At 41.6% G+C, this 24,867-nt stretch overlaps 11 protein-coding genes and 1 non-coding gene across 12 annotated transcripts; 7 read left to right on the forward strand and 5 right to left on the reverse strand.

The window, feature by feature from the left end:
* Positions 1-417: 417 nt before the first annotated feature.
* Positions 418-2,811, forward strand: BUD27 (prefoldin-like protein; the record flags this gene model as incomplete). The annotated part of the gene is made up of 1 exon (XM_003688572.1): positions 418-2,811. One exon carries the CDS (start codon positions 418-420, stop codon positions 2,809-2,811), a length of 2,394 nt encoding a protein of 797 aa, XP_003688620.1.
* Positions 2,812-2,881: 70 nt separating this feature from the next.
* IES3 (Ies3p) lies at positions 2,882-3,613 on the reverse strand (the record flags this gene model as incomplete). The annotated part of the gene is made up of 1 exon (XM_003688573.1): positions 2,882-3,613. One exon carries the CDS (start codon positions 3,611-3,613, stop codon positions 2,882-2,884), a length of 732 nt encoding a protein of 243 aa, XP_003688621.1.
* Positions 3,614-3,918: 305 nt separating this feature from the next.
* Positions 3,919-4,437, reverse strand: EMA19 (Ema19p; the record flags this gene model as incomplete). The annotated part of the gene is made up of 1 exon (XM_003688574.1): positions 3,919-4,437. One exon carries the CDS (start codon positions 4,435-4,437, stop codon positions 3,919-3,921), a length of 519 nt encoding a protein of 172 aa, XP_003688622.1.
* Positions 4,438-4,769: 332 nt separating this feature from the next.
* Positions 4,770-5,099, forward strand: HSP12 (lipid-binding protein HSP12; the record flags this gene model as incomplete). Its single annotated transcript, XM_003688575.1, has 1 exon — positions 4,770-5,099. One exon carries the CDS (start codon positions 4,770-4,772, stop codon positions 5,097-5,099), a length of 330 nt encoding a protein of 109 aa, XP_003688623.1.
* An 89-nt stretch (positions 5,100-5,188) lies between these two features.
* Positions 5,189-6,949, reverse strand: IES1 (Ies1p; the record flags this gene model as incomplete). The annotated part of the gene is made up of 1 exon (XM_003688576.1): positions 5,189-6,949. One exon carries the CDS (start codon positions 6,947-6,949, stop codon positions 5,189-5,191), a length of 1,761 nt encoding a protein of 586 aa, XP_003688624.1.
* Positions 6,950-7,567: 618 nt separating this feature from the next.
* On the forward strand, positions 7,568-9,499 carry TPHA0P00330 (uncharacterized protein; the record flags this gene model as incomplete). The annotated part of the gene is made up of 1 exon (XM_003688577.1): positions 7,568-9,499. One exon carries the CDS (start codon positions 7,568-7,570, stop codon positions 9,497-9,499), a length of 1,932 nt encoding a protein of 643 aa, XP_003688625.1.
* A 291-nt stretch (positions 9,500-9,790) lies between these two features.
* SMC1 (cohesin subunit SMC1) lies at positions 9,791-13,450 on the forward strand (the record flags this gene model as incomplete). Its single annotated transcript, XM_003688578.1, has 1 exon — positions 9,791-13,450. The coding sequence occupies one exon, from the start codon at positions 9,791-9,793 to the stop codon at positions 13,448-13,450; it is 3,660 nt and encodes a 1,219-aa protein (XP_003688626.1).
* A 402-nt stretch (positions 13,451-13,852) lies between these two features.
* On the forward strand, positions 13,853-20,095 carry BLM10 (proteasome activator BLM10; the record flags this gene model as incomplete). The annotated part of the gene is made up of 1 exon (XM_003688579.1): positions 13,853-20,095. One exon carries the CDS (start codon positions 13,853-13,855, stop codon positions 20,093-20,095), a length of 6,243 nt encoding a protein of 2,080 aa, XP_003688627.1.
* Positions 20,096-20,458: 363 nt separating this feature from the next.
* On the forward strand, positions 20,459-21,103 carry SEC4 (Rab family GTPase SEC4; the record flags this gene model as incomplete). Its single annotated transcript, XM_003688580.1, has 1 exon — positions 20,459-21,103. One exon carries the CDS (start codon positions 20,459-20,461, stop codon positions 21,101-21,103), a length of 645 nt encoding a protein of 214 aa, XP_003688628.1.
* A 449-nt stretch (positions 21,104-21,552) lies between these two features.
* TPHA0P00370 (C48 family peptidase) lies at positions 21,553-23,304 on the forward strand (the record flags this gene model as incomplete). Its single annotated transcript, XM_003688581.1, has 1 exon — positions 21,553-23,304. The coding sequence occupies one exon, from the start codon at positions 21,553-21,555 to the stop codon at positions 23,302-23,304; it is 1,752 nt and encodes a 583-aa protein (XP_003688629.1).
* Positions 23,305-23,376: 72 nt separating this feature from the next.
* On the reverse strand, positions 23,377-24,396 carry HST2 (histone deacetylase HST2; the record flags this gene model as incomplete). Its single annotated transcript, XM_003688582.1, has 1 exon — positions 23,377-24,396. One exon carries the CDS (start codon positions 24,394-24,396, stop codon positions 23,377-23,379), a length of 1,020 nt encoding a protein of 339 aa, XP_003688630.1.
* A 236-nt stretch (positions 24,397-24,632) lies between these two features.
* Positions 24,633-24,706, reverse strand: TPHA0Ptrna6N. Its single transcript has one exon. It is a non-coding gene; the product is annotated as a tRNA-Asn (tRNA).
* Between the last annotated feature and the right edge of the window lie 161 nt (positions 24,707-24,867).

The following is a 24,867-nucleotide window of genomic DNA, read 5'->3' on the forward strand; positions in this document are numbered from 1 at the left end:
ATATATATATATATATATATATATACTTTGTTTTGTTTTCAATAAGAGATGTTCTCAGCATAGAAGCATTTTTAGTTTTGGCAAAATGGTTTCTTAGCCATAGTAAACAGTATCAAATAGACAACACACTTGGTAAACAATTCGAGGTCATTGCATTGGCATCTTTCAAACTGTCAAACCTGTTTTATCTTCTTCTCTATATGCTCAACTAAATTGACTGAAAAATAGTTCTTGCGATGAGGTGAAACTTTCAAAAGTTTCACTTGAAAGGTTGAGATGGCCAAGTTTTACAGATGAATTGGATTAAAAAGTTGTTGTGTATAATAGATTGGCATTTAGAGTCTTTGTTTACTCTTGAGAAATATAGAGGAACAGTAAGAATAGTGTATACCGGTATTCAGCACTGGAAGGTCGACGATGGAGGCAGAATCTCTTTTGAAGACGTTGAGCCAAACCATTAGTAATTTGGTTAATAAGCGACAGTTCTTGGAGGAACAACAGGAACTGTATGGTAAGATAAGAGGTCATGTCCTGAGTAGGAGTGGCATGAGTTTGGATGAGTCTGGGTTGGTTTTCGGGGACGTTGTCATCAGCAAGAACAAGATTTTTTTGAATATTGGTTATGAATACTATGTTGAGAAGAGCGAAGATGAGATCATAGAATACTTGAATGAGAAGTTGATGTTGATGAAAGATGCTATCACGGAGTTTGATTCGAAGATCAAGGATGCTAAGAAGACTCAAAGTGACCTTAAGAATTTTACAGAGATGATAGAAAAGGATCCGAAGAGTGAGACTATAGAAAATGTGATGGACTATGAAATTGATAACGGTCAGTTTGTGAACGATGAAGGTTTACAGTCTATGGAGATTAGGGAAGAGCTAGATGAGGATGGGAATGTTCTGAGCAGTTCTGTGAAACCTACTAAACCTAATGGTGTTGATATAGATCAGAGTCAGGACTCAGTTAGGAATAATACCGAATTTGAGGATAATTTGAAAGGGAAACTTGCCAAGAGCTCAGAGTCTACTGTGCCTAAAATAGAAGAGTTGAGTGATATTTCTGATAATAAGGAATTAGAGTCGAAGTTCAATGAAATTGCTGATGACAAGATGTATTCATTTGCAGATTTGATTGAGCAATTGGACGAGCAAGATGAATTAGAGGATGGTGAGATAGATGATCGAGATATAGCGTATGACTACGATCGATTTGATACTCACTACATAGCTTCCGAAGAAGACGAAGACATAGAAGACGATGATGGGACGAGTTACTCTTTCATACCTGGATATGCAGCTCAATCATCTTTCCTAGATCAGATAAATAAATTGAGAGGAACTAATGTGATAGAAGAAGTTGAGCCTGAAGGCATGGAAAACCACGAAGAAAAGACCGATGTGAAAGCAGTAAAGAGTGCAACGAAGAAAACCGTCAAATCCATTTTGAAGAAAGTTTCTGATGATGATGTTACTGCTGTTAAGAAGAAGACTAAAAATGTAGGTTTTGCTTCATCTTTAGATGTCCATGAAGTGGAAAATTTGAAGGAGGAAACTAGAATGAACACTCAAAGGTTTCCGAATTATAGCAATTTTGCGTATGAAGATATTTATACTGAAGATAGCGAGTTGCCCAAGGAAGAATTTGACGGGGATTTATTAGCCAAGCTTCTGGGTGTTCAAGGACCTGAAGAACTTCATACCAAGTATCAGGGTTTGCTTGAAGATGAATACGCCAAGGAGCAAGAAGAAGCAGATCTCAAGAGAAACAAAAGGGTGTCCAGGTTCAAACTCGCTAGGAATGATGGGGTATCTTCAGACGTCATTGAACGTGAGGTGCCAGTGTCAGACATACTCGAGCGTGAGGTGCCAGTGTCAGACATACTCGAGCGTGAGGTGCCAGTGTCAGACATACTCGAGCGTGAGGTGCCAGTGTCAGACGTACTCGAGCGTGAGGTGCCAGTCACAAATATCAAGCCCAAAGCCATAAATACAGTAACGCATGGAACCGAATCCCATTCTGTTCCTGGTGGTGCTTCTAATCCTGTCTCAAGCAATCAAAATATTTCGTCAAGTTTGTTCAACAAAACCTTCAACTCGCTAAAACCAAAGCAGAAGCATACTCATAACCATAAAATGCAGTTGTCAAAGGAGATGCTAGAATATTTGGAAGGCAGCTCCAGTGAAGAAGAACCAGATGAGGCTCAGAAGAAAGACGAGGCTCAGAAGAAAGATAACGACGGTTCGTTTCCAGAGGAAGTTAATCAACTCATAAAACAGCAAGAAGCAAAATCTGTCAAAATCCCAACAATTGATTTTGCAGCTCTTGGTTCCGACATGGACAGCATGGCAAAGGCATATGCATTGGGCATATACGACAACGATATGGAAGAAGATGTAGGTACTGTGATTGAAAGGATAGATGACTTTAAAAAGTACAATCGAGAAGCTATCAGGTTAGAAAATGAGATCAAACAGTTTAAACTTGAGAACCCATACGGCAGAGAAACTGAAGGGACATCGATGGATAGAGATGAGCCCTTAAGCAACGATGGCAAGATGGTGAGTGAGATTATTGAAAGAGATGTTCCGGTGGACTACGATGACACCGAGGAAGACGATTACGGATTTCATTCAGATAAACTGACAGAATCTATCGCTATGGAGTACCACAAACTGAGAGGTGCGATCGCCTCTCATGAACTAACGTCTATTATTGAACAAGAACCCAATGGGATAGAACCTATTGACGAAAATGGCGAACCCATCAAGACAAGTCGTTTCAGATCGCAAAGACTTGGATATAAATAACGAGAATTATTTATTGAGTAACTACTTTTATAGTGTGTATATATGTGCATTTAATAAACGTGAACGCAAGCTATGGGAGTATCTTTTTGTTTCTTTTCTTCTTGGAGTGGAAGAGCATTGTGTTGACAGTGGAGTATGGGTTAGTTGGGGCGTTTGGGTCTCCCAGGTTGACGTTTGGCGGTGCTCGTTCGACATCCTTGGTGCTAAACAGATCCAATTCGGCGTTTGCGTCGAGGATCACCTCCTTCAGAGTGAACCACTTCTTTTCCTTGTTGACCAGGTCTTTGTAGGTGCCCATGAGATCGTGCTGTATTTCTTGCAGCCATTGGATCTGGACCTGCAGTGGCACGTCGGCCAGGTCCTCGTCGGACTCCTCGTCAGCAACCTCCCTGGCCCTCTTGGCCTTCGTGGATGCGGCAGGGGCCCTGAGGGCCGCCAGAAACTCGTCGTTCATCGTGTAGAGGTGGTTCTTGTATAGTTTTGTCTTCGCCTGGACGACCTCGTTCTCGAGGCGCTCGTCGTCGAGCTGGCGGCCCTCGAGCTTGTGGGTCCCCGCATACAGCGGCGTGAGCAGGTTCCCGGGGACGCTCTTGACCACCTCGTAGTTGATCTTGGAGATGTCGTCGACGTTCATGATGTGTCGCTTGTTGAGCTGGGCAGCGGCGGCGCCCAGCCCCTCGGAGTCGAGGGGGGCCTCTGAGTCGTCTGGCCCGTGGTCGAGCTGCCTCTGGTACTTGGCGACCGCCCTCCTGGCGAACTGCAACTGCTTGTCGCTTTGTACTAGCTGTTCGAATGCGCCCATACCGTGTTGGGGTGGTGCTGGGAAGTGAGTTGCAGAAGGGAGGAATTGGATGGCGCGCTTTAAATGCGCCAGCGGGCGCGGGCGCCGTGCGAAGCGACGGCTGGGCCTGGGGCCACCGGAGCATGGCCCTCGAGCACGTCAGTGGTCGAGGCCCAGGGGCCCACCGCTGGGCCAGGCATGACCCACGATCCGCACACCCGTGCCCCACAGCCACGGGCCTCGAGCACGTCAGTGCTCGAGGGTCAGGCCTGGCCCGGCCTCAAGAACTCGCAACCCACGCTCATCTATTAAACTGCACTACACACCTACACAAAGCACAGCCGCAACGGGATCACGAACGTGGGCAGGTACACGGCCACCAGCTGCAGCTTCTGGGCCGGCGACAGGGCCCCGGCCCCGCCCACGACGTGGCCCCACCGGCAGATGTGCACGATGCACACGAGGGTGGTGAGGCTGGCGTTGGCGCCGTAGCCACGCAGCAGCGCCAGCACCCGGCGGTGCTGGCGCCGGCGGGCGCCCTTCAGCAGCTTGTCGTCGCCAGCAGCCACGCTGGCGGGCCGGCGCAGGCGGGGCAGCTGCCACGCAAAGTAGCAGAACAGCGGCAGCTGCACGAGCAGCTCGACGGCGACGAACAGCACCAGCCACCACGGCGGGTCGTCGAGCAGGTAGTCGTGGTTCTGGGCGACGTGCCAGCGCACGGCAGCCTGCACCCAGCGCGGGAACCAGCGCCAGGGCAGCACCACGGTCGAGTCGATGCACAGCGTGATGGGGATGTGCAGCAGCGAGTAGTACGTGTAGAAGCTCAATTCTAAGGGGGTCAGCATGCTGGACGTGGGGTCTGGCCTCCTGAGCCACCGAGACACCCCAACACTGCGCCATGGGCCTTCTTATATCGCCGATCCATTGATCTGCAGAGTGCGTTGCAGGTGAAAAGTTTGCGCCGGCGACCAGCGCCCGGGGCATAAGAGGGCGGCGAGTTGGGGTGCTGGGTGGGATGACGAGGGGCCATGGGGTGGGGTGAGGATTAAGGAGAGTGGGGGTGGTCACGCCATGGCCACGTCCAGGGGTGCATGCTGGCGGACCCAAACGTATATAAAGGGCGCCCTCGAGCTGTCCTTGTCGGTTGCGAGAGCCAGTCCCAGCCCGCCAACACACCATGTCAGACCAAGGAAGAAAAAACTTTTCAGAACAGATCCACGAGGAGTTCAAGCCAGACTCCCAGAAATCGTACGCCGAGCAGGGCAAGGAGTACATCAGCGGCACCGCCGACAAGCTGCAGGGCAAGATGACGCCCAACGAGGACAAGGGCTTGGCGCAGGGCGCCCACGACTCGTACCAGCAGGGCAAGAGTGAGGCCCAGGCCAAGGAGACCTCCCACGACCTCAAGCAGGAGGTCAACGACTACTACATGACCGCCAAGGAGAAGCTCAACGAGGCCGCCAAGTACGTGTCCAAGAGCATGCACGGCGACGAGGGCAGTAAGTAGCCAGCCCCCCGGCGGGGCCACCTGGGTTTTATACAGGTGTCTAGTTTCGTATATATTGCTTTATAATTTAATACACTAGTTTACACACGCTATCTGAGTTTGAACACCGGGCTGCCGGGCTCGTCGTCGGAGTCTGGAGAGGCAGACGCAACGGCAGCTGCCGTTGCGTCCAGCCGCTCGTTGGCGAGGATCTTCTTCTTCAGCAGCCCAAAGTATTTTATGTAGTCTGTCTCGAAGCCCAGCAGGTTGTCCTTGAACTTCTTGCGCTTCCTGCCACGCACGCCCAGCAGGTTGGCCAGCGAGATGTCCTCGAACTCGCTGAACGCCTTCATCAGCCCGACTTCCTTCCGCTTCAGCCGGGCATACTCTTGCGCTCCCGCCAGGTCCTTGAGGAACTGGTGCTGGCTTATCTCTTTGGCCACGTCCAGTCCCTTCGTGATCATCTTGGCGTTGTCGGCCTCGATCCACGATCTGGCGAGATTGCGTCGCTGGACCACCTCTTTGTCCTTCGAAGGTGATTTCAACTTGGCGGCAGGTTCCGCCGACGCCTCTTTCTTCACTCTGGGCCTCTTCTTCGCTGGGCCGTTGCTCTCGGGGTCTTGTTTCTTGACGGTTGCAGCGGTGACACTTGGCTGTCGCGAGGGACTGCTTGGCGGCGAGGTCGTGGCCTTCTCTGAACCTTCGCTGTTCTCCTTGTTGCCTTCACCGTCCTTGGGCTCGGCCCCAGATTTGTGGCTCTTCAGGAACTCTTTCCTCTTCTGCATCTGCTGCAGCCCGTATTCCACCTCCTCGGGCGTGTCCACGTCGTAGTCCTCCTCCGACAACCTCAGCATCAGCTTCTCCTCTTCCGGAAACGCACCTCTGAACAGCGTCAACGACTCCCGCACGCTGACATCCGTCATGTCGGTCTCGGAGTGGATGTAGAGGAGCCACAGCAGCACGTTGCACCTGTCGACAGGGTCGTATTTGGAAGAGTCCAGCAGACTGTACAGCGACGAGAACCCCGGGTCCACGTCGACGTACTTCTTCAACAGGATGATGTTCAGCAAGGAGACGTTGTCGCAAAGCGCAAAGATCAGGTTTATCAGGTTGCTCTTGCCTTGTATCTGCTCCTCGTGGTCGTACACCTTCATCAGATCGATTGGATCGTTGCCGACAGCGGCGCTCTTCAGGATCGACTTCAACCGGGGGGTGTCCTGCAGGGCCTTGGGGTCCGTGTTGTTCATCTGAAGACATGGCACAGAATGGAACGTGCGCAGTTGGGACGTCATCTCGTGGAAGAAGTTGATGGTGGTGTTCATCCTCCCGACGTTCACAAGGATCCCCAGGGCGCACGACGAGAACGCAACCTCTTTGTCCCTGAGCAGCTTGTCCTTGAGGATCTTCGAGCACTTGGACGACGTGGCCAACGCTAGGATGTACGCCTGGGAGAAGGTCAGCGTGTCGTTGAAGATGAAACACCTTGCGTCGAACCCTTCGTCAGTGACGTTCACCACCTTGGGTTCATCCGTCTGAATGGGCACAACGGTGCTGCGGAAGAACGATTTGTATATGTTAGTGAATAGCAGCCTCTTGTCGGAGAGCAGCAGGTACAAGAACCGGAACTGCACGTCTGACCGGTTGAAGTATGCACCATCGGGTTTCTTCAGGTGCCTGTTGTACTTGCTAGATTCCTTGAGTTTATGTTTTGAGCTGATGAGCGATGGGACGAGTTCTCCTTCTGCTTTCAGCTTGCTGAGCATGCTGCCAGTGCGACCAGCACCGGCACCCTCTTTGTCGTGGCCCTCGCTGGGCTGTGTCTGGAACACATCGTGAATAGGGTCGTACACTCTGTTCCCCATTTCAACCATATGTAGCTCCTGAGTGTCTGTCGATTGCCTCCCGATCGTTCACACCACCTCTCACCTCCCAGATCACACTGGCTCTTAAATATCAACCTGTCTGTTTTCAAATTTCAACTGAAAAATTGCTCGATGAGGTGCTGTTGAGCAAAGGGTTTTGCATGTTGATGGGCAGATGGTGGCGGAAAGTGGGTGTTTGGAGGTCTGGGGGTCGGTGGGACTGGGGGTTGCGATGGCTGGTGTCTGTGATGCACTTAAGAACTGGTGGTGGGGCGTCCAAGACGGAAGGCTGGCGGTGAGAGAGCGGGCAGATGGGTGAGAGACACTGGCAAATGGAATGCAGGCACTGGGGGTGTGGCCATGGCTGGGGGGTATGTGCTGGTAGATGGAGGGGCCGTAACGATTAGGACAGTTTGGGCCGCCAACAGCAGCGCAAGGCGCTGCTGTTGGCGGTGCTTCGTGCGCTGGCGCCGGTACCCGGCCGCAAGCTCCAAGCGCACCACAAACAGTCGCTGCAACATCGGATTACAGAAGTGTATAAGAGACACGGTATGTTCAGGTGTGGAGGCAATACGGGGTGTGCAGAGGCAGCAACAGCCATTTCATGAGTGGCAAGCCGTGTGACAGATGACTATAACTGCAGAATTTCCTTTAAGTGGGGTTCCTGTGCCATGCAGGTACCGAGTGAGCGAGATAACGACTGTGAGTGACGGCGGGGGCGCCTCTGGGGCCACCTCGTCCAGGGCCCTGGACGAGGTGGTCAATGCAGCTGACAGCAAGCAAGACGACGGCAATAACGACGATACTGCAAGCGAGTCCAGGTGTGTCAAGAGAGCTCGGCTGGGCGACGATGGCGAGGACCTGGAAGACGAGACGTTGCCTCCATCGCCTATCGCATCTCCGGGGTGCGACGAGAAGGGCGCCGGCAGCCTGCGTGCCAAACCCTTTGTTGCCAGTGATCTGGCAGCACACCTCCACACCAGCATTCCTGGTTCTTGCTACAAGAACATGGTGTTCCGCGCCCTGGCAAAGCTCAACAGGAGGGACCTGGCAGACTTCGCAACGTTGATCACAGATAACTTGAAAAGAGACTTCATTTCCTCGCTGCCCGCAGAGATCGCCGTCAAGATCCTGTTGAAGCTGCCTTACAGGGACATCACCAGTTGTCTGCAAGTATCGAGGAAATGGAACGAGGTGGCCACCTCAAGTCCCGCCCTGTGGAAGAGTCTTTTGATCTCTGAGAACTTCGTATCCGCTAGCTGCTTCGATCTTTACTCTTCCAAACTCCTCAAGAAGTATCCAGGTGCCATGAGCGAGGAAGATTGTTACTACAGTGACTTCCTTAAAAACAGAAACTACCTGAACAACTGGTACAATAAGCATTTCACTCCAAGGAGGTATACACTTGACGGCCATGCCACCAGCGTCGTGACGTGCCTACAGTTTGAAGATGACTACATCATCTCAGGCGCAGACGACAAGGTCATCAGGGTCTACAGTTCTAAGGACAAGAAGCTCTTGAAGAGTCTCACGGGTCACGAAGGTGGTGTCTGGGCATTGAAGTACGTCGACGACGGAATCATCGTCAGTGGCTCGACTGACCGCACCGTGCGCATCTGGGATATAGAGCTGGGCTGCTGCACGCATGTGTTCAAGGGCCACACCTCGACCGTGAGGTGCCTAGAAGTTGTCGAGTACAAAGGAATCAAATACATTGTCACAGGCTCCAGAGATAACACTCTGCACGTGTGGAAGTTACCCAAGGTAGACGTCCACGCTAGGATAAGAAAACAAGAGAATCAAGGTGCCCTTGACAACGAGGGCGATCTACCGTATTTACACAGTTCCCCAGACGAGAATCCGTATTTCGTTGGGGTGCTAAGAGGCCATCTGGCGTCTGTTCGCACACTTTCTGGCCATGGCAACATCGTCATCAGCGGGTCATATGATTGCTCACTGATGGTCTGGGATATAGCACAGATGAAGTGTCTGTACGTACTTGCGGCCCATTCCGACCGCGTATACTCGACGATATACGACCACAAGAGAAACAGATGCATCTCAGCAAGTATGGACGCCACGATCAGAGTGTGGGACTTGAAAGATATATGGAAAAACGGGACCTGTGTGAGAGTGATGAACGCCATGACCCCATGCACGAATATCCTAGGCTCCATGCTTATCCTGCACGGCCACACAGCCCTTGTGGGGCTGCTGAAACTATCTGACAGATTCCTGGTGAGCGCAGCTGCCGATGGATCCCTCCGAGGCTGGAATGCAAACAGCTACGGCAGAAAGTTCATCTACTCCCATGCCAACATGAGCGCCATCACAACGTTCGACCTCAACGACAACCTGCTGGTAAGCGGCTCAGAATCCCAGTTCAATATATATAACCTGCGCACAGGAGGAATCATCCATCCAAACCTTCTGTCGGATGCCGACCAAATCTGGTCGGTCAAGATCAAAGAGAATATCCTCGTCGTCGCAGTGGAGCGTGACAACAGGAGTTTCATAGAGATATTCGACTTCAACGAAAGATACCACACCAACATATAGTGTCCCCAGAACCCGTAGATGTGTGTATGTATATACCATTTATAAAAATACTTATTCATCAAATGAAACTATCACAGCATTCTTCTTAATCAAATCAGTATGTTCCTTTGCGATGGCCCAGACGCGTCGCGTAAATTTAATTTAAATATAAATTCAAAGTCACTTTCTTCATTAAACAACAGATTAAAAGATAAGGATTGCTTGTTATATAAGTGCTGTCTAGAAGAGTAGTGCGGGGTATCTAGTTGCTGCTTTACAGTTTGGTAAGATCCCAGAAATATCTAAGAAGAAATGGGTCGGTTAGTAGGATTAGAGCTGTTCAACTTCAAATCGTATAAAGGCGTGACGAAAGTTGGGTTTGGTGAATCGAACTTCACTAGCATCATCGGTCCTAATGGGTCTGGTAAGTCGAACATGATGGACGCTATTTCATTTGTGTTAGGGTTCCAGAGCTCGAATCTGAGGTCCAGCACGTTGAAGGATTTGGTCTACAGGGATATCGCTTCTGCGGACGAGAATGAGTTTGGTGAGGACGGCGAGAGATCTGCTTATGTTAAGGCTTTCTACGAGAAGGATGGCACTGTCGTCGAGTTAATGCGAGCTATTACTGCCGGCAGGGATTCCGTCTACAAGATAGACAATAAAACTACGACGTATAAGCACTATTCCGATTTCTTAGCAGCAGAGAACATTTTGATCAAAGCCAGGAATTTTCTGGTATTTCAGGGTGATGTGGAGCAGATTGCAGCACAGTCTCCCAGACAGTTGACTAAATTGTTCGAAGAAGTATCGGGCTCCATCAAGTACAAGAAGGAGTATGAAGAGTTGAAAGAAAAGATCGAAAAGCTAAGTGAATCCGCTGCTGAGTCTGCTAAAAATAGAAGAAGAATTCAAGGTGAAATGAAGATATATGAGGATGGTATATCCAAAGATGAAAAGTATAAAAAACAATTGGAAGTAAGGGATAAGTTGCAAGTACACTTGGCACTATGGCAACTGTTCCATTTGGAACAAGAAGAAAAATTATCGACTAAAAAATTAAAAGAAGTTAAAAATAAAGTAATGAAACTAACAGATCAAGTTAATGAAGAAGAAACTAACGTTAAGAAAGCCAAAAATGAAGTCATTAAAGAGACAAGCTTGCAAATGAAACAACAGAACAGGTTAGATTACAAAGAGAAAGAGAAAGATAATCTATTAAGTGAATTAACTCCAATACAGTTATCTCAAAGGTCCGCTGAGAAACGTCTTGCTAACATCGAGAAAAGAATAGAAAGCATTGCTAGGGATATGGAGAGACAGAAAACTTATGTTTCAAGATATGAAAAACAATTAAAAGTAGTGAAAAAGACTAAAGATACTTTTGAAGAAGAATTAAAGCAGTCCAATAGCAATCCTGATAAGTATCGTTTAAACGATGAAGATATGAAACTCTATGAAAGATTGAATGAACAATATCTAACTGAAGGAGGTTTTGAACTAGATACAAAACTATCTTTATTGAATAATGAGAAGAAGGATATCGATGATGAATTGGAATTATTACAAAAGAGAATTGATATGTCAAAAAATAGAATCACAGATGAATTTGCAGTAAAGGGAGAAAACTTCGAATTACAAGCAGTTGAACTGTCGTCAGAATTAAATGAAAAAAATTCTCTACATTTGAATTTAGCAAATAAATTAAAGAAAATTCAATCTGACATTGAATCAACAAGCAATAAAGAATATGAGTTAAACCATAAACTGAGAGATACATTGGTGAAATTAGATGATGCTAGTGCAAACCAAAGAGAAACTTTGAAAGAGAAGAAACTAAGAGAGAATGTTTCTATGTTAAAGAGATTCTTTCCTGGTGTAAAAGGTTTAGTAAGTGATTTATGTCATCCTAAAAAGGAGAAATATGCACTAGCTGTATCAACCATTCTAGGTAAAAACTTCGATTCCGTAGTAGTGGATACTTTGAGTGTTGCACAAGAATGTATAACTTATTTAAAGAAACAAAGAGCCGGTATAATATCTTTTATTCCTTTGGATACTATTGATGCATTTGTGCCAACTTTACCCACCACAAATATTCAAGGTATAACGTTAGTGCTAAATGCTATCGACTATGATCAAGAATACGATAAGGCAATGCAATACGTTTGTTCTGATTCAATCATGTGTGATACATTGAGTATTGCAAAATCATTAAAATGGAAACACAATGTGACCTCTAAATTAGTAACACTAGAAGGAACTTTAATTCATAGGGCAGGTTTGATGACAGGTGGTGTCTCAAAAGAACAAGGTAATAGATGGGATAAAGAAGAGTATCAAGGTTTGGTCACTTTAAAGGATAAATTGTTAATTCAAATTGAACAATTATCGAACAATAGTAAAACTTTTGCTATTGAAGCAAGAGATTTGGAGAGTAACATTTCTCAATTAAATTCTTCCATCTCAGATTTAAGAACTCAAATTTCCCAAATTAACAGATCTATTGAGGAAAATAAGGCAGAAGTCCAATATCATGAAGATATGTTAAAGAAAGAATATGAGCCTAAGCAAAATCAATTAAATACGAAATTGGAATCAATTGAGAAATCCAAAAGTGAAATCATTGGTCAAAAAGAGCTGTTGCAAAATACTGTGTTTAAAGAATTCCATAATAAATTAGGTTTTACAATTCAAGAATATGAGCATCATTCTGGTGAAGCCTTAAGACAAAGTAACAAGGAATTACAACAGTTAGAGAAACAAGTATTAAATATTGAAAGCAAGCTGCAATTTGAGGTTGAGAGATATGAGTCTACAGAGAAAAGACATAAAAAGGCACAAATAGATCTGGAGAACAACAACTCGACCATTGAATCTTTACAAGAAAATGAAGCTGAAGTTGTTGCTAAGATTAAGGATATTGAAAATGGAATGTTGGAAATTAAAAAAGTGTTGGAAGATTTCAGTAAAGAGATCGATAGAAAAAAGAAGAAACTTGCTATAGCAGAAGATTCATTATCAGAGAAATCTGAATTATTAACTACTTCAACAAATGAAAAAATTTCTATTAAAGAAGAAATCGAAAAGAAGGATTTAGAAAAATTGGGTATCTTGACTAATTGTAAGATTTCCAACATTCAAGTTCCAGTTGCCAGTAAGATTGATTTAAATAATTTACCTATTGGTAAGATCGACAACGATGCTATTTTGATCAGTAATGAAATTTCTTTAGATTACAAAACTCTACCAGCAAAATATAAAGAAAGCTCAAGTTCGAAAATCAGAAGCGCCTTAGAACATGAAATTGAAGTGGTGGAAGACTTACTACAAGATTTGCAACCGAACGCTAGAGCAGTTGACAGATTTGATGAAGCCAAAGAAAGATTTGATTCTGCTAGTGATGAGACAGAAACATTGAAAAAACAAGAGAGAAAGTTACTAACGCAGTTCCTCGCCATCAAGAAGAAGAGAAGAGAAGTATTTGAGAAAGCTTTCGACTATGTCAGCGAGCACATTGAACCAATATACAGGGAACTAACGAAAAATCCAAATTCGACAGCAGAATTATCTGGTGGTAATGCCTCCTTGACGCTGGAAGACGAAGACGAACCGTTCGATGCCGGCATCAAGTACCATGCGACTCCACCTCTAAAGAGATTCAAAGACATGGAGTATCTATCCGGTGGTGAGAAGACAGTAGCCGCATTAGCCCTGTTGTTTGCCATCAATTCGTACCAACCATCTCCATTCTTCATTCTGGATGAAGTGGACGCAGCTCTGGATGTCACGAATATAGAGAGAATCGCCAACTATATCAGGAAACACAGCAACTCAGACATTCAGTTCATTGTTATATCTTTGAAGAACTCGATGTTTGAGAAATCTGACGCCTTAGTAGGCATCCACAGACAACAACAAGAGAACTCGTCAAGAGTTGTAACACTAGACTTGAGCCAATATGCCGACTAATCCACCAAGTTCCACCCTTCCCCTTCAATAAGCAAATAAATAACCCTTCATAAACAGTATATAGCTAACTATCTACCATTATAACCTCTGCAAACTAAATAATTAATTATAACTTAGCATCTTGTTCTTGTCTTTCATCGTTGTTTACTGGCTGATCTGGGCATCTCATCGATATCGTCCAGCGTTAACTGAAAAATTGTTCGAAGTCAAACTTCTCATCTCATCTGAATGCACTGAAAAGATTATTCAATGGATGATTTGGAAGGTATACTAGATACTCAAGAGAGTGGATATAAAATGATTAGTTGATTGTTGTTGCTTGTCATAACTTATTATCACTTGTTTGTTTTTGTTTGCTCTTGGGTTTAAAAAGAGGCAAGAATTCATAAGCGACACTTAGCCATGGTAAACGAAGATGCTCGCAGGAGATCTAGAGCCTCAGAAGAGATTCACGGTGAAGTGAAACGTGGTAAGTTAGCAGATAATAAACATCGCAATGGGCTTGACCCAGAGACTGTGCTTGCTGAAAGAATGCGACATTACGGTCTTGATTACGTGGAAGATGCCGAAGAGCATAGTAAGAATGTGTTTGATAAGTCGTCGAAATGGTTCAGTAGAGACGTCAAGCCAAAGTTCCCAATTGATGAATGCCTTCCGTACAAGATTGAGTCACACTTGGAGCAGGCCAAGTATGTATGTCATATTTTGATTAACCTTTATGTGGCTATCAATTCAAAGGATATCCAAGGTTTGATTTCCATCTCAACTCAGGACTTTGCAGAATTGAAACAGGACATTCAGTCATATGGGGTAGAAAATGGTGTTGTAGATACAGATATGTTGAATTCTGACATTGCTGATTTTGACGAAGGTGAGTACATGGAGGAGCAAATTGATGAAAACGAGTACATTGATCTTGCAGGTCCTGATTTTAATGCCATAGGTAAGATTACAAGTGCCTCTGCCACCATAGTCAATGTTAACTATTGGACCAATGAATTGAAAAATTGCATGCATATTGACTTTCCCTTGGCATTGAGGAAGAAACTGGCTTCTGTTTACTATTATTTATCGTTGGTTCAAGGACAAAAGATTTATAGACAGATGCATGTTGAAATGTTCGAACAATTAGTCAGCAAAGATGATGACGGTACAAACTTCACCGACTTATTGATAAAAGACGGTTTAGTATTGGACTACTCTCTCCTGTTTGACTACTTATCAGAATTTTTACCTTATCCAGACTCAGATTATGTTCGTCATGATATTAACTCCAAAGATGACTTGCAATTGTTTAGATTACTGCTCAAATTAGCACATCAAGCAAAACCTTTCTTTAATGAAAAGGATACAAAACTGATGACAAGAGTGATGGATAGTTTCATGTCAAGTTTGGCTCCTTCAACAATGTCAACTGTGCTTCCAATGATCACATCTTTCGTACCATACCATTATCATAAAGATGCAAAAATTCTAGATTATTTTCCACTCTTCTTTAGTTTATGGAGTTCAGTAAGTGCAAATATTGCAATTGATACACATATGTATGATTTTGTAGGAAACATTTCTGAAGATGTACATTCTAAATTATTAAAAAATGATGATAGAATAAATGATGTTGAATTTACAAAATTTGGTGTATTTACAGCTTCTCAACTCACCTTTTTGTTTAATAGAGTACAAGGACATTTGAGAACTGATGGACAAATACATTCTTATTCAAGGACAGTCAGACCATTTGTTTACTGTATCAATGGTTCTTCACATTCAGAATATTTTGCTAAATTATCAAGTTTAGTGAATTCAATTGAAACTTTTGTTCATCCATCAAATAGTGGTTATTGGACAAAGACCATCGCTAAATTTATTCATGGTTTCATTAAAATGTATCATAAGAGATATACATTTGAAAAATATATATCAAGTAAAAGCTCCAATGACTTTAGGTTAACAGATGAATGTCACGCTAAAATAGTTGATACTTTCGTTGATATATTGATAACAGGATCTCAAAGTAAAGGTAGTGAAATTGCAAACTATTATATATCATCATTTGCTTACCTTCTAGATCTAAACCCAACGAATAAGCAAAAGATATTCGATAAGATTTTAGGTGACTTATATGAAGCATTAGGTGGCGAATATGTACATTCAAGACATAGGATCATATCATCTTTGAAACAATTTACAAGAATAGTGAGATATATGGCTACTGATACCCTATATAGGGTCCATGTTACTAATATTTTATCTATGTTAGTGTCAAAAATGGATATAAACGATACTAATTTAACGAGTAATTTGATAAACGGTATAGTATCAACTGCATCTTTTATACCTTTTGCAAATATGATTAAAGATGATGAGTATTTGACTTTTGAATCACATACTTTACCTTTTATTGAACAACATTATTATTATATCAAATCAGAAGAAAACAATGGTCAATTTCAGTACGATCCAGAGATTTTGCACAATGCATTTAGGGCATCTACGACTATTTTTGAAAATATTGCAAGAGAATATATTGACAAGTTATTTCAATTCATATCTGTTGATCTAGAAGATGGTTTCATTTCTAAAATAAACAATACTACTATGCTTATGCAAGAATCTATGGACGACAAAATATTTGCATATTATTCCAAGAAACTTTTAACTTCATTCTGGGAAAATGATCTAATAGTTGAGTCAAATCCAAATTATGAATTATTGACGATTCCTTTAGCAGCTTTGGTTAAAAGAGATCCAACCTTATGTCAATCTATATTTAAAAATTTAGCATTCAACATTAGAAACCAAATTGAAAAAGGTGCAGGTTCTATTAGAAGCACATCAGAAATCCAACAAAGAGATTACAGATTAGTTCTCTATTTAACCGCAATGAACGATGTTATTAGACAATCATATTCTACCGTTTTGAGTTTTCATAAAGAATTATTTGATTTTATGACATACATTTACGATAATATCACCAATCCTCCGATTGATATTATAACATCTATTCTAAGTCACAGTGTGCTTGCAACTTTGACTACCACTGAAGTTGTAAATTCACCTTTGTTTGCCAAGGATTGTAAAGTGTCATTGGAAGATCGTTGGGGAGGTATGCAATTTGACGACTCCAAATTCAATAAAGATAACTTAAAATTTGATTGGCACGTATCTACCCAGGAAGAAGTTGCAGTTGCAATTGAATTCTTAGAGAACATATTTAAATATTGCAAAGAAAATACTTTGAAAACACTAGAGAGTGGTGAAACTGGCTCTTTTTTCGTTGATAAAATACAAAAATATGTTTTGATTATGACACATACATTATCAGGTGCAAGTTTGCTATTTGATCCTGATTTCAACCAACAACTTATTAAACTAAATCATGATTTAAAAACTAAAGATATGTCATCATACAAAGAAATTTTCTCATCTATGATGAGTTTGAATTTCAATCAAAGTTATTTAGATGAATTTGAAAAAGAATCAAGTAGCACACCAAGTACTCTAAATTCAGAAGATGCTGTAGAAATGAAAGCTAGTTCAACGGATGAATTAGTTACTGAAGGGGAGATAGATGAACTTGCTGTTCAATCATTTGAAAATACACCAATCCCGGGAGCAACTTCCTCTAGTGGTGAAGAAACTGCAGTCTTTAGAGAAATAGATATATTTGCTTGTAATTATTTCTTTGGAGTAACTACAGAGGAAAAGTTTAACAATCCAAGATATTTACATGTTCACCATATTAGGAATGAAATTGGTTTGTTTTTCCATAAACTATTTACATATTTATCTAAAAATTTTGAAGATAACACTATGATATTTCAAATTTTATTACATGGTTTGAAAGTTTGGTTTACTGATGTTGGTCAAGAAGTTATCTTTAATGAAGATCAAACTGCTAAGTTAGATTTAGAATTTTTGGAAAATATTCAAACATTATCTCATCTTGTGGAACCATTTACAAGAACTGCTTTATCTGTAAAAGCTGATAATTATCACCAGAGTAGAGTTTATTTACATTCCACAATTAGAAAACCTTCTTTGTTAGAGAGGCGCTTGTTAAATGATATTGTTGTGTTGGCTGCATCAGTTTATCCTGACGTTAGTAAACCAGCACAAGGTACTTTGGTGCATTGTATGAAACAGTTGTTTGGTTCTTACCTTTATGTTATTGAATTGATTATTAGAAAATTAAATGAATGTATTAAATCGAACTCTTATATGGAAATTGAAGTCGTACTATCTATATTAATGATTAAGAAGATTCACAGAAGGTTAATGTCCGACTACAATAATCAAGAACAGATCATAATATTATTGATTCAATGTTGTGGTATTCATGAAATGGATATAGCATTGTATGCAGAGAAGATTTTGAATGATATTGTTACTGGTTTAAAGATTCCATCAAGTGTCTGTGTTATTGATGAAAATGCTAAGAAAAACATTTCACCTTCTGATAATTTAATTGATACTCAGGTTTCATTAATTGAGAAAGCAAAGAATAACAAAAGAAAGTTATATTTATCTAGATTATCTAAAATTAAAGATAAACTATACACGGAACTAAAAAAAGATCCAGAAGGGAATTGGAAAGTATCGATGTTTATTGTACGTTTCATCTCTAAGTTAGAAGCTAGTTTAGAATTTCAATCTGATGTAAAATCATTAGAGATCATATTTGAACAGATTCAAACCAAGCACCCAATGTTGATTCAATTAGGTATTAAATGTCTATTAGGAATTTTCAATAAAATTCTATCGCTGTCTGACTACAAATATGACATAACTAGAGCTTATGTCAGTAATTTTGATCCAGCATCTGTTAATAAAATAGATACATCTCAAACTTCATTTAATAAGACCTTCCAAACAGAAATGAATAAATTTGAGAATCCAAGTTATTTTATCGACTCAAGACCATTCGTTGGTTGGTTATGTTGGGGTAGTCCAATGAAAGTACTTCAAACTCGTCAAGTCGACTTAGTTTTACAAAATTATGAACAAGATATGTTAATTAAGTTTTCTAACTCTGTTACAAAAGAGTTCTTAAAAGAATTAGTATCAAATTTTGTTAAGGATAATGAAACGAAAAGTATTTTTAGCAGTGGAAATGTCTCTTTCTATATGTTAGTAGTATATGCATGTTCGCAAGAACATTGCGAATATGATATTGATTTCTTATTTGAATTATGTGAAGAGACTTATGATAAGTATGATAAAGCAAGTATGATTATGTCTGTTGAGATATTTTCTGGTTTAATTTGTGGTATCAAATATTTGGATGAGAGACGTGTTGGCGAAGTTGATAAATTTGTTGATAGATTCTTAGAGAAATGTTTATTTAATGAATTAAATCAAGACGGTTTTGAAATATGGGGCACAATATGTTGGTGGCTACCAACTGTTGTTGATTGTAGAAGATGTCCAGCAATGTATAAGAGGTTTTCTGATATTAGCAGCATTATTGAAATGAGCAATGAAGACGTTAGTAATCAGGTGTCTAGAATCAATATGTTCCGCAACTTATTAATGGGCATTGAATACAAATCTCCTAACACTTCGCCTGTTTTAGAATTATTGAAATTTGACAACCAACATGAGCCAATAAGAGAAGTGTCAGCTAAATTGTTGAGTACGATCATTCAGAATCGAAGTGCTCCAAATTATGTATCTAGTGAGGAAGTTATCAAAGCCCAGAGTGAGAACAGCAGTGGTCTTGGGATCCCTATTAAAAGGATGCCACCTAAGATTGGAGAATACATTGCAGCCCAATTTGCAATGATCAAAGAAGAGTCATTGAAGGTTACAGAAATGACTCCGCAAGAGATTCTAAAGTCTAGGTACTATTTCATGGCGTCTTCTATGTACTTCCTGTTGAGTGAACTGGGAAGAGGGCCTAACAAAATTCTTTTGGTTCCTTATATTGTTGAGTACGTCATGCCATTTTTAATGGACCTTACAACTCACAAGGACATGTGCAAGATCAGTGGTTTGGACCCTGCCAAGTTATACGTATCAATCGCCTACATGCCTATCCCAAGAGCGTACATCTCTGATATCATCAATTTGATCTGTGACGACTCTGTTGTTGCCTCGTCGTTCCAAAAACAGTTGCAAATGAGTTTGATCCAGCATTTCTTGTCGTCGCAACTTCTGCAACTGACCGAAACTGAGAAGAGCATGATTTTGGAGGAGATCATTACGAACCTGTACAACTCGCAGTACATCGAGGTGCGCATGAGAGCTGCAGAGGTGCTGTCTGATATAGTGCACAATTTTGGCGATGAACAACGATTAACGATGCTGATTGCGAGGTTCTCGAAAGAGCTGTGTGGCTTCTCGTGGGAGCCCGCCAGAGCATGTCGAAGACCGACGTCAAAGTCCACGGCAGTGTGGTCGGGCTGGGGGCCGATTGTCTCCGCATTCCCGTACGTGTTCCCATTGCCGAAGTGGATACCTGAACAATTGAGTGTCCTGGCTTCGTGGGCCAGGACCCATGGGATGGCAGGCATCGCTGCCAAGAACACCATTTCCGAGTTCAAGAAGGTGCGCACCGACACCTGGCAGTTCGACCGCCAGGTGTTCAGTGGCGAGCAACTGGAAGACATGGAAGGAGCACTATGGCGCAGCTATTACGCCTAACCGTCGCAAGAGCACCACCTGGCAGGGCCCCATCGCCAGCCCAAGCCGGTTGTGCTGCGTCGCAGTCACCCGGCCGTGCGTTGCGGCTCAAAATTTTTTAAAAATTCGCAAAACGACAAACGAAATAAGGAAAGGTGGTTTTTAATGAATAAGTAACTGGTAAATAGAGATATAAGAGAAGATAGAAGTGAGATTTATTGTCTATAGCATTTGTTTACATGGGCAGTCATATTGTGCTTATCAGTGAGGCTTGAGAGAGAGGCAAATATACATTTGTTTCTTTATTTAAACTAGCGAAGTTCCTTCAGTAAGCGAGGAAGACATAGGCACGGATTTGAGGATAAGGATTATTTAATTACAAAGATGTCAGGGCTAAGATCTGTTTCTGGGTCTACGAATGGGAAGAACTACGATTCTATTATGAAGATTCTGTTGATTGGTGATTCTGGTGTTGGGAAGTCGTGTTTGCTGGTCCGTTTTGTGGATGACAAGTTCAATCCCTCCTTCATCACGACGATTGGTATTGATTTCAAGATTAAGACGGTGGAGATTAACGGCAGGAAGATCAAGCTGCAGCTGTGGGATACAGCTGGCCAAGAGAGATTCAGAACCATCACGACGGCGTACTACCGTGGTGCGATGGGGATCATTCTTGTGTATGATGTCACTGATGAAAAGACGTTTGCCAACATCAGACAGTGGTTCAAGACGGTCACGGAACATGCTAACGACGATGCACAACTATTGCTTGTTGGTAACAAGAGCGACATGGAGACAAGGACGGTGACACACGAGCAAGGGGATGAGCTTTCGAGAGAGCTTGGTATACCTTTTGTCGAGGCAAGTGCTAAGAACGACGATAATGTCAATGAAATATTCTTCACGTTGGCAAAGCTGATCCAGGAGAAAATTGACAGCAACCAGATTGCAACCGGCGGCAACGCAAAGGACTCTAATATCAACATCAACTCCAGCGGGGGCAGTGGTTCCAAATCGAACTGTTGTTAAGCAGTGGCGGACCCTCGCACACACGCCCTTCCTCCCCCTTCCCCCTACTCACACAAGGGCAAGGCCACTGTCAATGAGTTAATAAATACAATTAAGAAAAAAAAACAAGCTCCAACGAAACTACCTTATCTATCCTATATTTCAATTAATAAAGATGTGGACAGAGAGCTTTGCTCATGTAACCACTTTCACAATATACACAATTATCGGTAGATTACTATTAGTATTGAACCATGTATATTATATATTATTTAGAGAAAATAAAATAAATCGAATTTAAAACAACTCTTGTTTCAATCTGATTCTTTAGCTTTGTTGTTATTTTTGAGCAGATTGCCAATATTGATTTTTGAAAAATTCATAATCACCATTTAAGAATCGTTAATTGCTTGGATTAACGATTACAGTTGGTCTTACATGGTATAATAAGCATCGACAGTGAACCGATTATGAACCATTCAACCATCGAGAGGGCCAGTAGTGTCTCTTCTTACTATAATCCATCATTTTCCAAGATTTTTCTCATTAATAGTCAAGATGTTCGAAACCATCAACGGAGTCGGATCTCGAGGTATAGTCGTTACAGTGCACGCCAAAGACCCCAATCATCGTCGTACGAATACAATACTGCTTCTGAGATTGCTGAGGATTTAAAAGTGTCTTTCAAGGCAGCTGGAAAGTACTTTTGGAGGAAACTGCACGCCAGGTACGGCTCAAACACACGACAACAACAGCAGCAGCAGACACAAAAGAGGGAGTGCCTTGCTGAAGATTTAGATGCTGCTGATAGCACCTTTGGAGGCTCGAAGAGACCTATGTCTGTTTCGCATGTTTATTATATATCAAGTAAACGCAGAAAGTTGGATAGTCCAAACGTTCAGGATAACATAGGCGCTCACTCTTTGCCCACGTACTTGTCCATCGACGTTGTTGATAGTAGCAGAAAGGACTCGTCGGCAGGAATCGGTTCAAAAGATCCATTCAAGTGGGCAACATGGTCAGTATGTTCAAATCAGGACAAAAATTGTAACACTAAACACAACTACGCAACCTCAAACTATGGTTCAGCATTTATATCCAATAAACATAGCTCGGAGCCAAATCAAGCAGTCAATCCTGAGGATCCAATTGAAAAGAAAGAGTTTGCTGACTGTTTAAAGACCATATATGAAGGAAAGAACTTGGTGCGGAGTTTTGACTCTGCAAAGGAGGATATCATGAAGGATTTGTCTCTCTCAAACATAGGCAACCACTTGAATTCAACAACATCCTTCAAGTTAAGAATTGCTGGCTTGACAAAACAATTAAAAGATATAATAGTTCAGAACCAAGATAAGGAACCTATAGATGATCTGATTGTCGTTAAAGAAAGAAAGATAAGCCCTTTAGAAAAGAAACGTAACGAGTTTTATAGACACGTCGGTGACGTTAATAAAGCATTGCTTGACTATAAGAAATACACCAAATCATATGCAGATTTACTGAAGAAACAAAGAGAGGCCAGGAAAGCATATTTATCCAAGAAATCTCAACAAGATTTGATTCCATCAATATCAGCTTCAGACCTAAATGAAATCCAGCAAGCATTTAATGCGAATGATAATAAACTACTATCCAAGGGAAACAACTTAGAAGTTTATGTTCGTGATTTAATCACACTTAGACCTGGTGCTTGGCTAAATGATACAATTATTGAGTTTTTTATGCAAACTATTGAAGCAAATGATGAAGCTTGTGTGGCTTTTAATTCATTCTTCTATACAACATTGTCTGATAGGGGATATCCAGGTGTCAGAAGATGGTTGAAGAGAAAGAAGAAGAATATTGACAATTTGGATAAAATATTTGTACCAGTTAATTTAAATAGATCACATTGGGCTCTTTGTATGATCGATCTTAAGAATAAAAGAATTATTTACGTGGATTCTTTATCTAATGGTCCAAATGCTACAAGTTTTGCTATATTAAGTGACTTACAACATTTTGTATGGGAGGCAAGTGAACATAAATATGGTAAAGATTTCGAACTTGTCAATGCAGATTGTCCACAGCAACCTAATGGTTTTGATTGCGGTGTTTTTGTTTGTATGAATGCATTTTATTTGGAAAATCACTCCGAATTAACCTATAAGCCTTCAGATGCATCAAGAATGAGGCTCCATATTGCTAATTTGATATTACATTCTGTCGATAAAAAATAGCAATAATCTGGTTTCATCATATAAATATATTTAGATTCCAATAAATAACAATAATTTAATCAATATTTAAATCTATTTAGCTTTCTGTTTACCAAGTTCCTGAACTTTAATTTCAATTTCCTTTATATTTGTTTCCTTTTGGAGCTCTTTAGTGACCATTACTTCTTCTTTAGTTTTCCTTATATCCAAGTTTTCTATTTCATTTATCAATTCATCTATTTTATCTTCAGTCACTATTAGATCATTGAATTCTTTAGACCACCCCAAATGTTCCATTAATTCAGTTGCTAGTTCATCCAAGTCACCAGTTAATAAGAAATCAGATTTTCTAGGGTGTTTAGAAAAATCTCCAACGGTATTTTTATTCATTAAACCTCTCACGACAGTGTTGGGTACTTCAGTAGGCAAACTTGCAAATGGATAAACAGCCAATGATGTTCCAGCAACAATAACTACCACTTCAGAACCATTTTTCGAAGATTGTTGCATCGTCTCTAAATCTTGAGCCCAAGTATCAAAGAATCTCTTTGGAAGATCTTCTCCAAAGAATACGATTTTAGGTTTGATAAAGCTTTGGCATTTTACACATGCAGCATAATCAAATTTCCCATCGATTTTGGAACATTCTTCTAGTCTGCTTTTAAATACCTCTTGGGGGTATTCTTCCCCACAACTAATGCAATGATTATCAGCAAAACTTCCATGTGCCTCTACTATAAGTTCCGACCTTATACCAGCAAGTCTCTCTAGAGTATCGATGTTCTGCGTGTAGATTCTTTCCAACCTCTTCTTATCTTGGAATAACTTCATCATATAATGGAATTTCGAGGGCTTAAAATTTCCAGGGTACAATTCTTTTGCCAAAGTGTAGAACGGTTCAGGATTCTCTTCATAAAAATCAATATCAAACACAGCTTCAGCAAATGGAAGCTTCAACTTCGAAAGATTATGGTAAAGTCCAGTTTCAGGAGACCTAAAATCTGGGATACCACATGAAGTAGAGATACCTGCTCCTACCAAAAATATGACCTTAGATTTAGGAAATTCCTTGAAATAGGAAGCCAGAGATTCGACTGTGTTGCCAATTTTCATTTTATATAGTTCTCAATTACAGGCAATTAGTATAGTTTTAGGATCAACTATGCAATAATAACCAGAAGGAAAGTGAATGTATATCTTACAGGTATGGCAGTTCCAGTATATATTCAAATCAAAAGGAACAGGCTGCTTGTAGTTCTTATAGGTGGTGGTATTAGTTGGTTAGTAAAGTGTGTTTTCATATATCTATTGTGATATTGTGATATTGTTATATGGAACAAAAAATATTTCGACCCCACTGAGGATTGAACTCAGGATCTTGCGATTAACAGTCGCACGCCTTAACCAGCTTGGCCATGGAGTCTTAATATTCGTAATAATCCAAATTGATGGAATACCATTTGAGCACCACCTAAACCTAATTATTCTTTACTAAATCACAATATAAGTGCCCATAACCAGTATATATGTAAATAGATCAAACATTTTTTTTTATTTTAACAAAATGACATTATTACATCAAGA

Source organism: Tetrapisispora phaffii, chromosome 16, assembly GCF_000236905.1.
Source record: "Tetrapisispora phaffii CBS 4417 chromosome 16, complete genome".
NCBI lineage: Eukaryota > Fungi > Ascomycota > Saccharomycetes > Saccharomycetales > Saccharomycetaceae > Tetrapisispora > Tetrapisispora phaffii.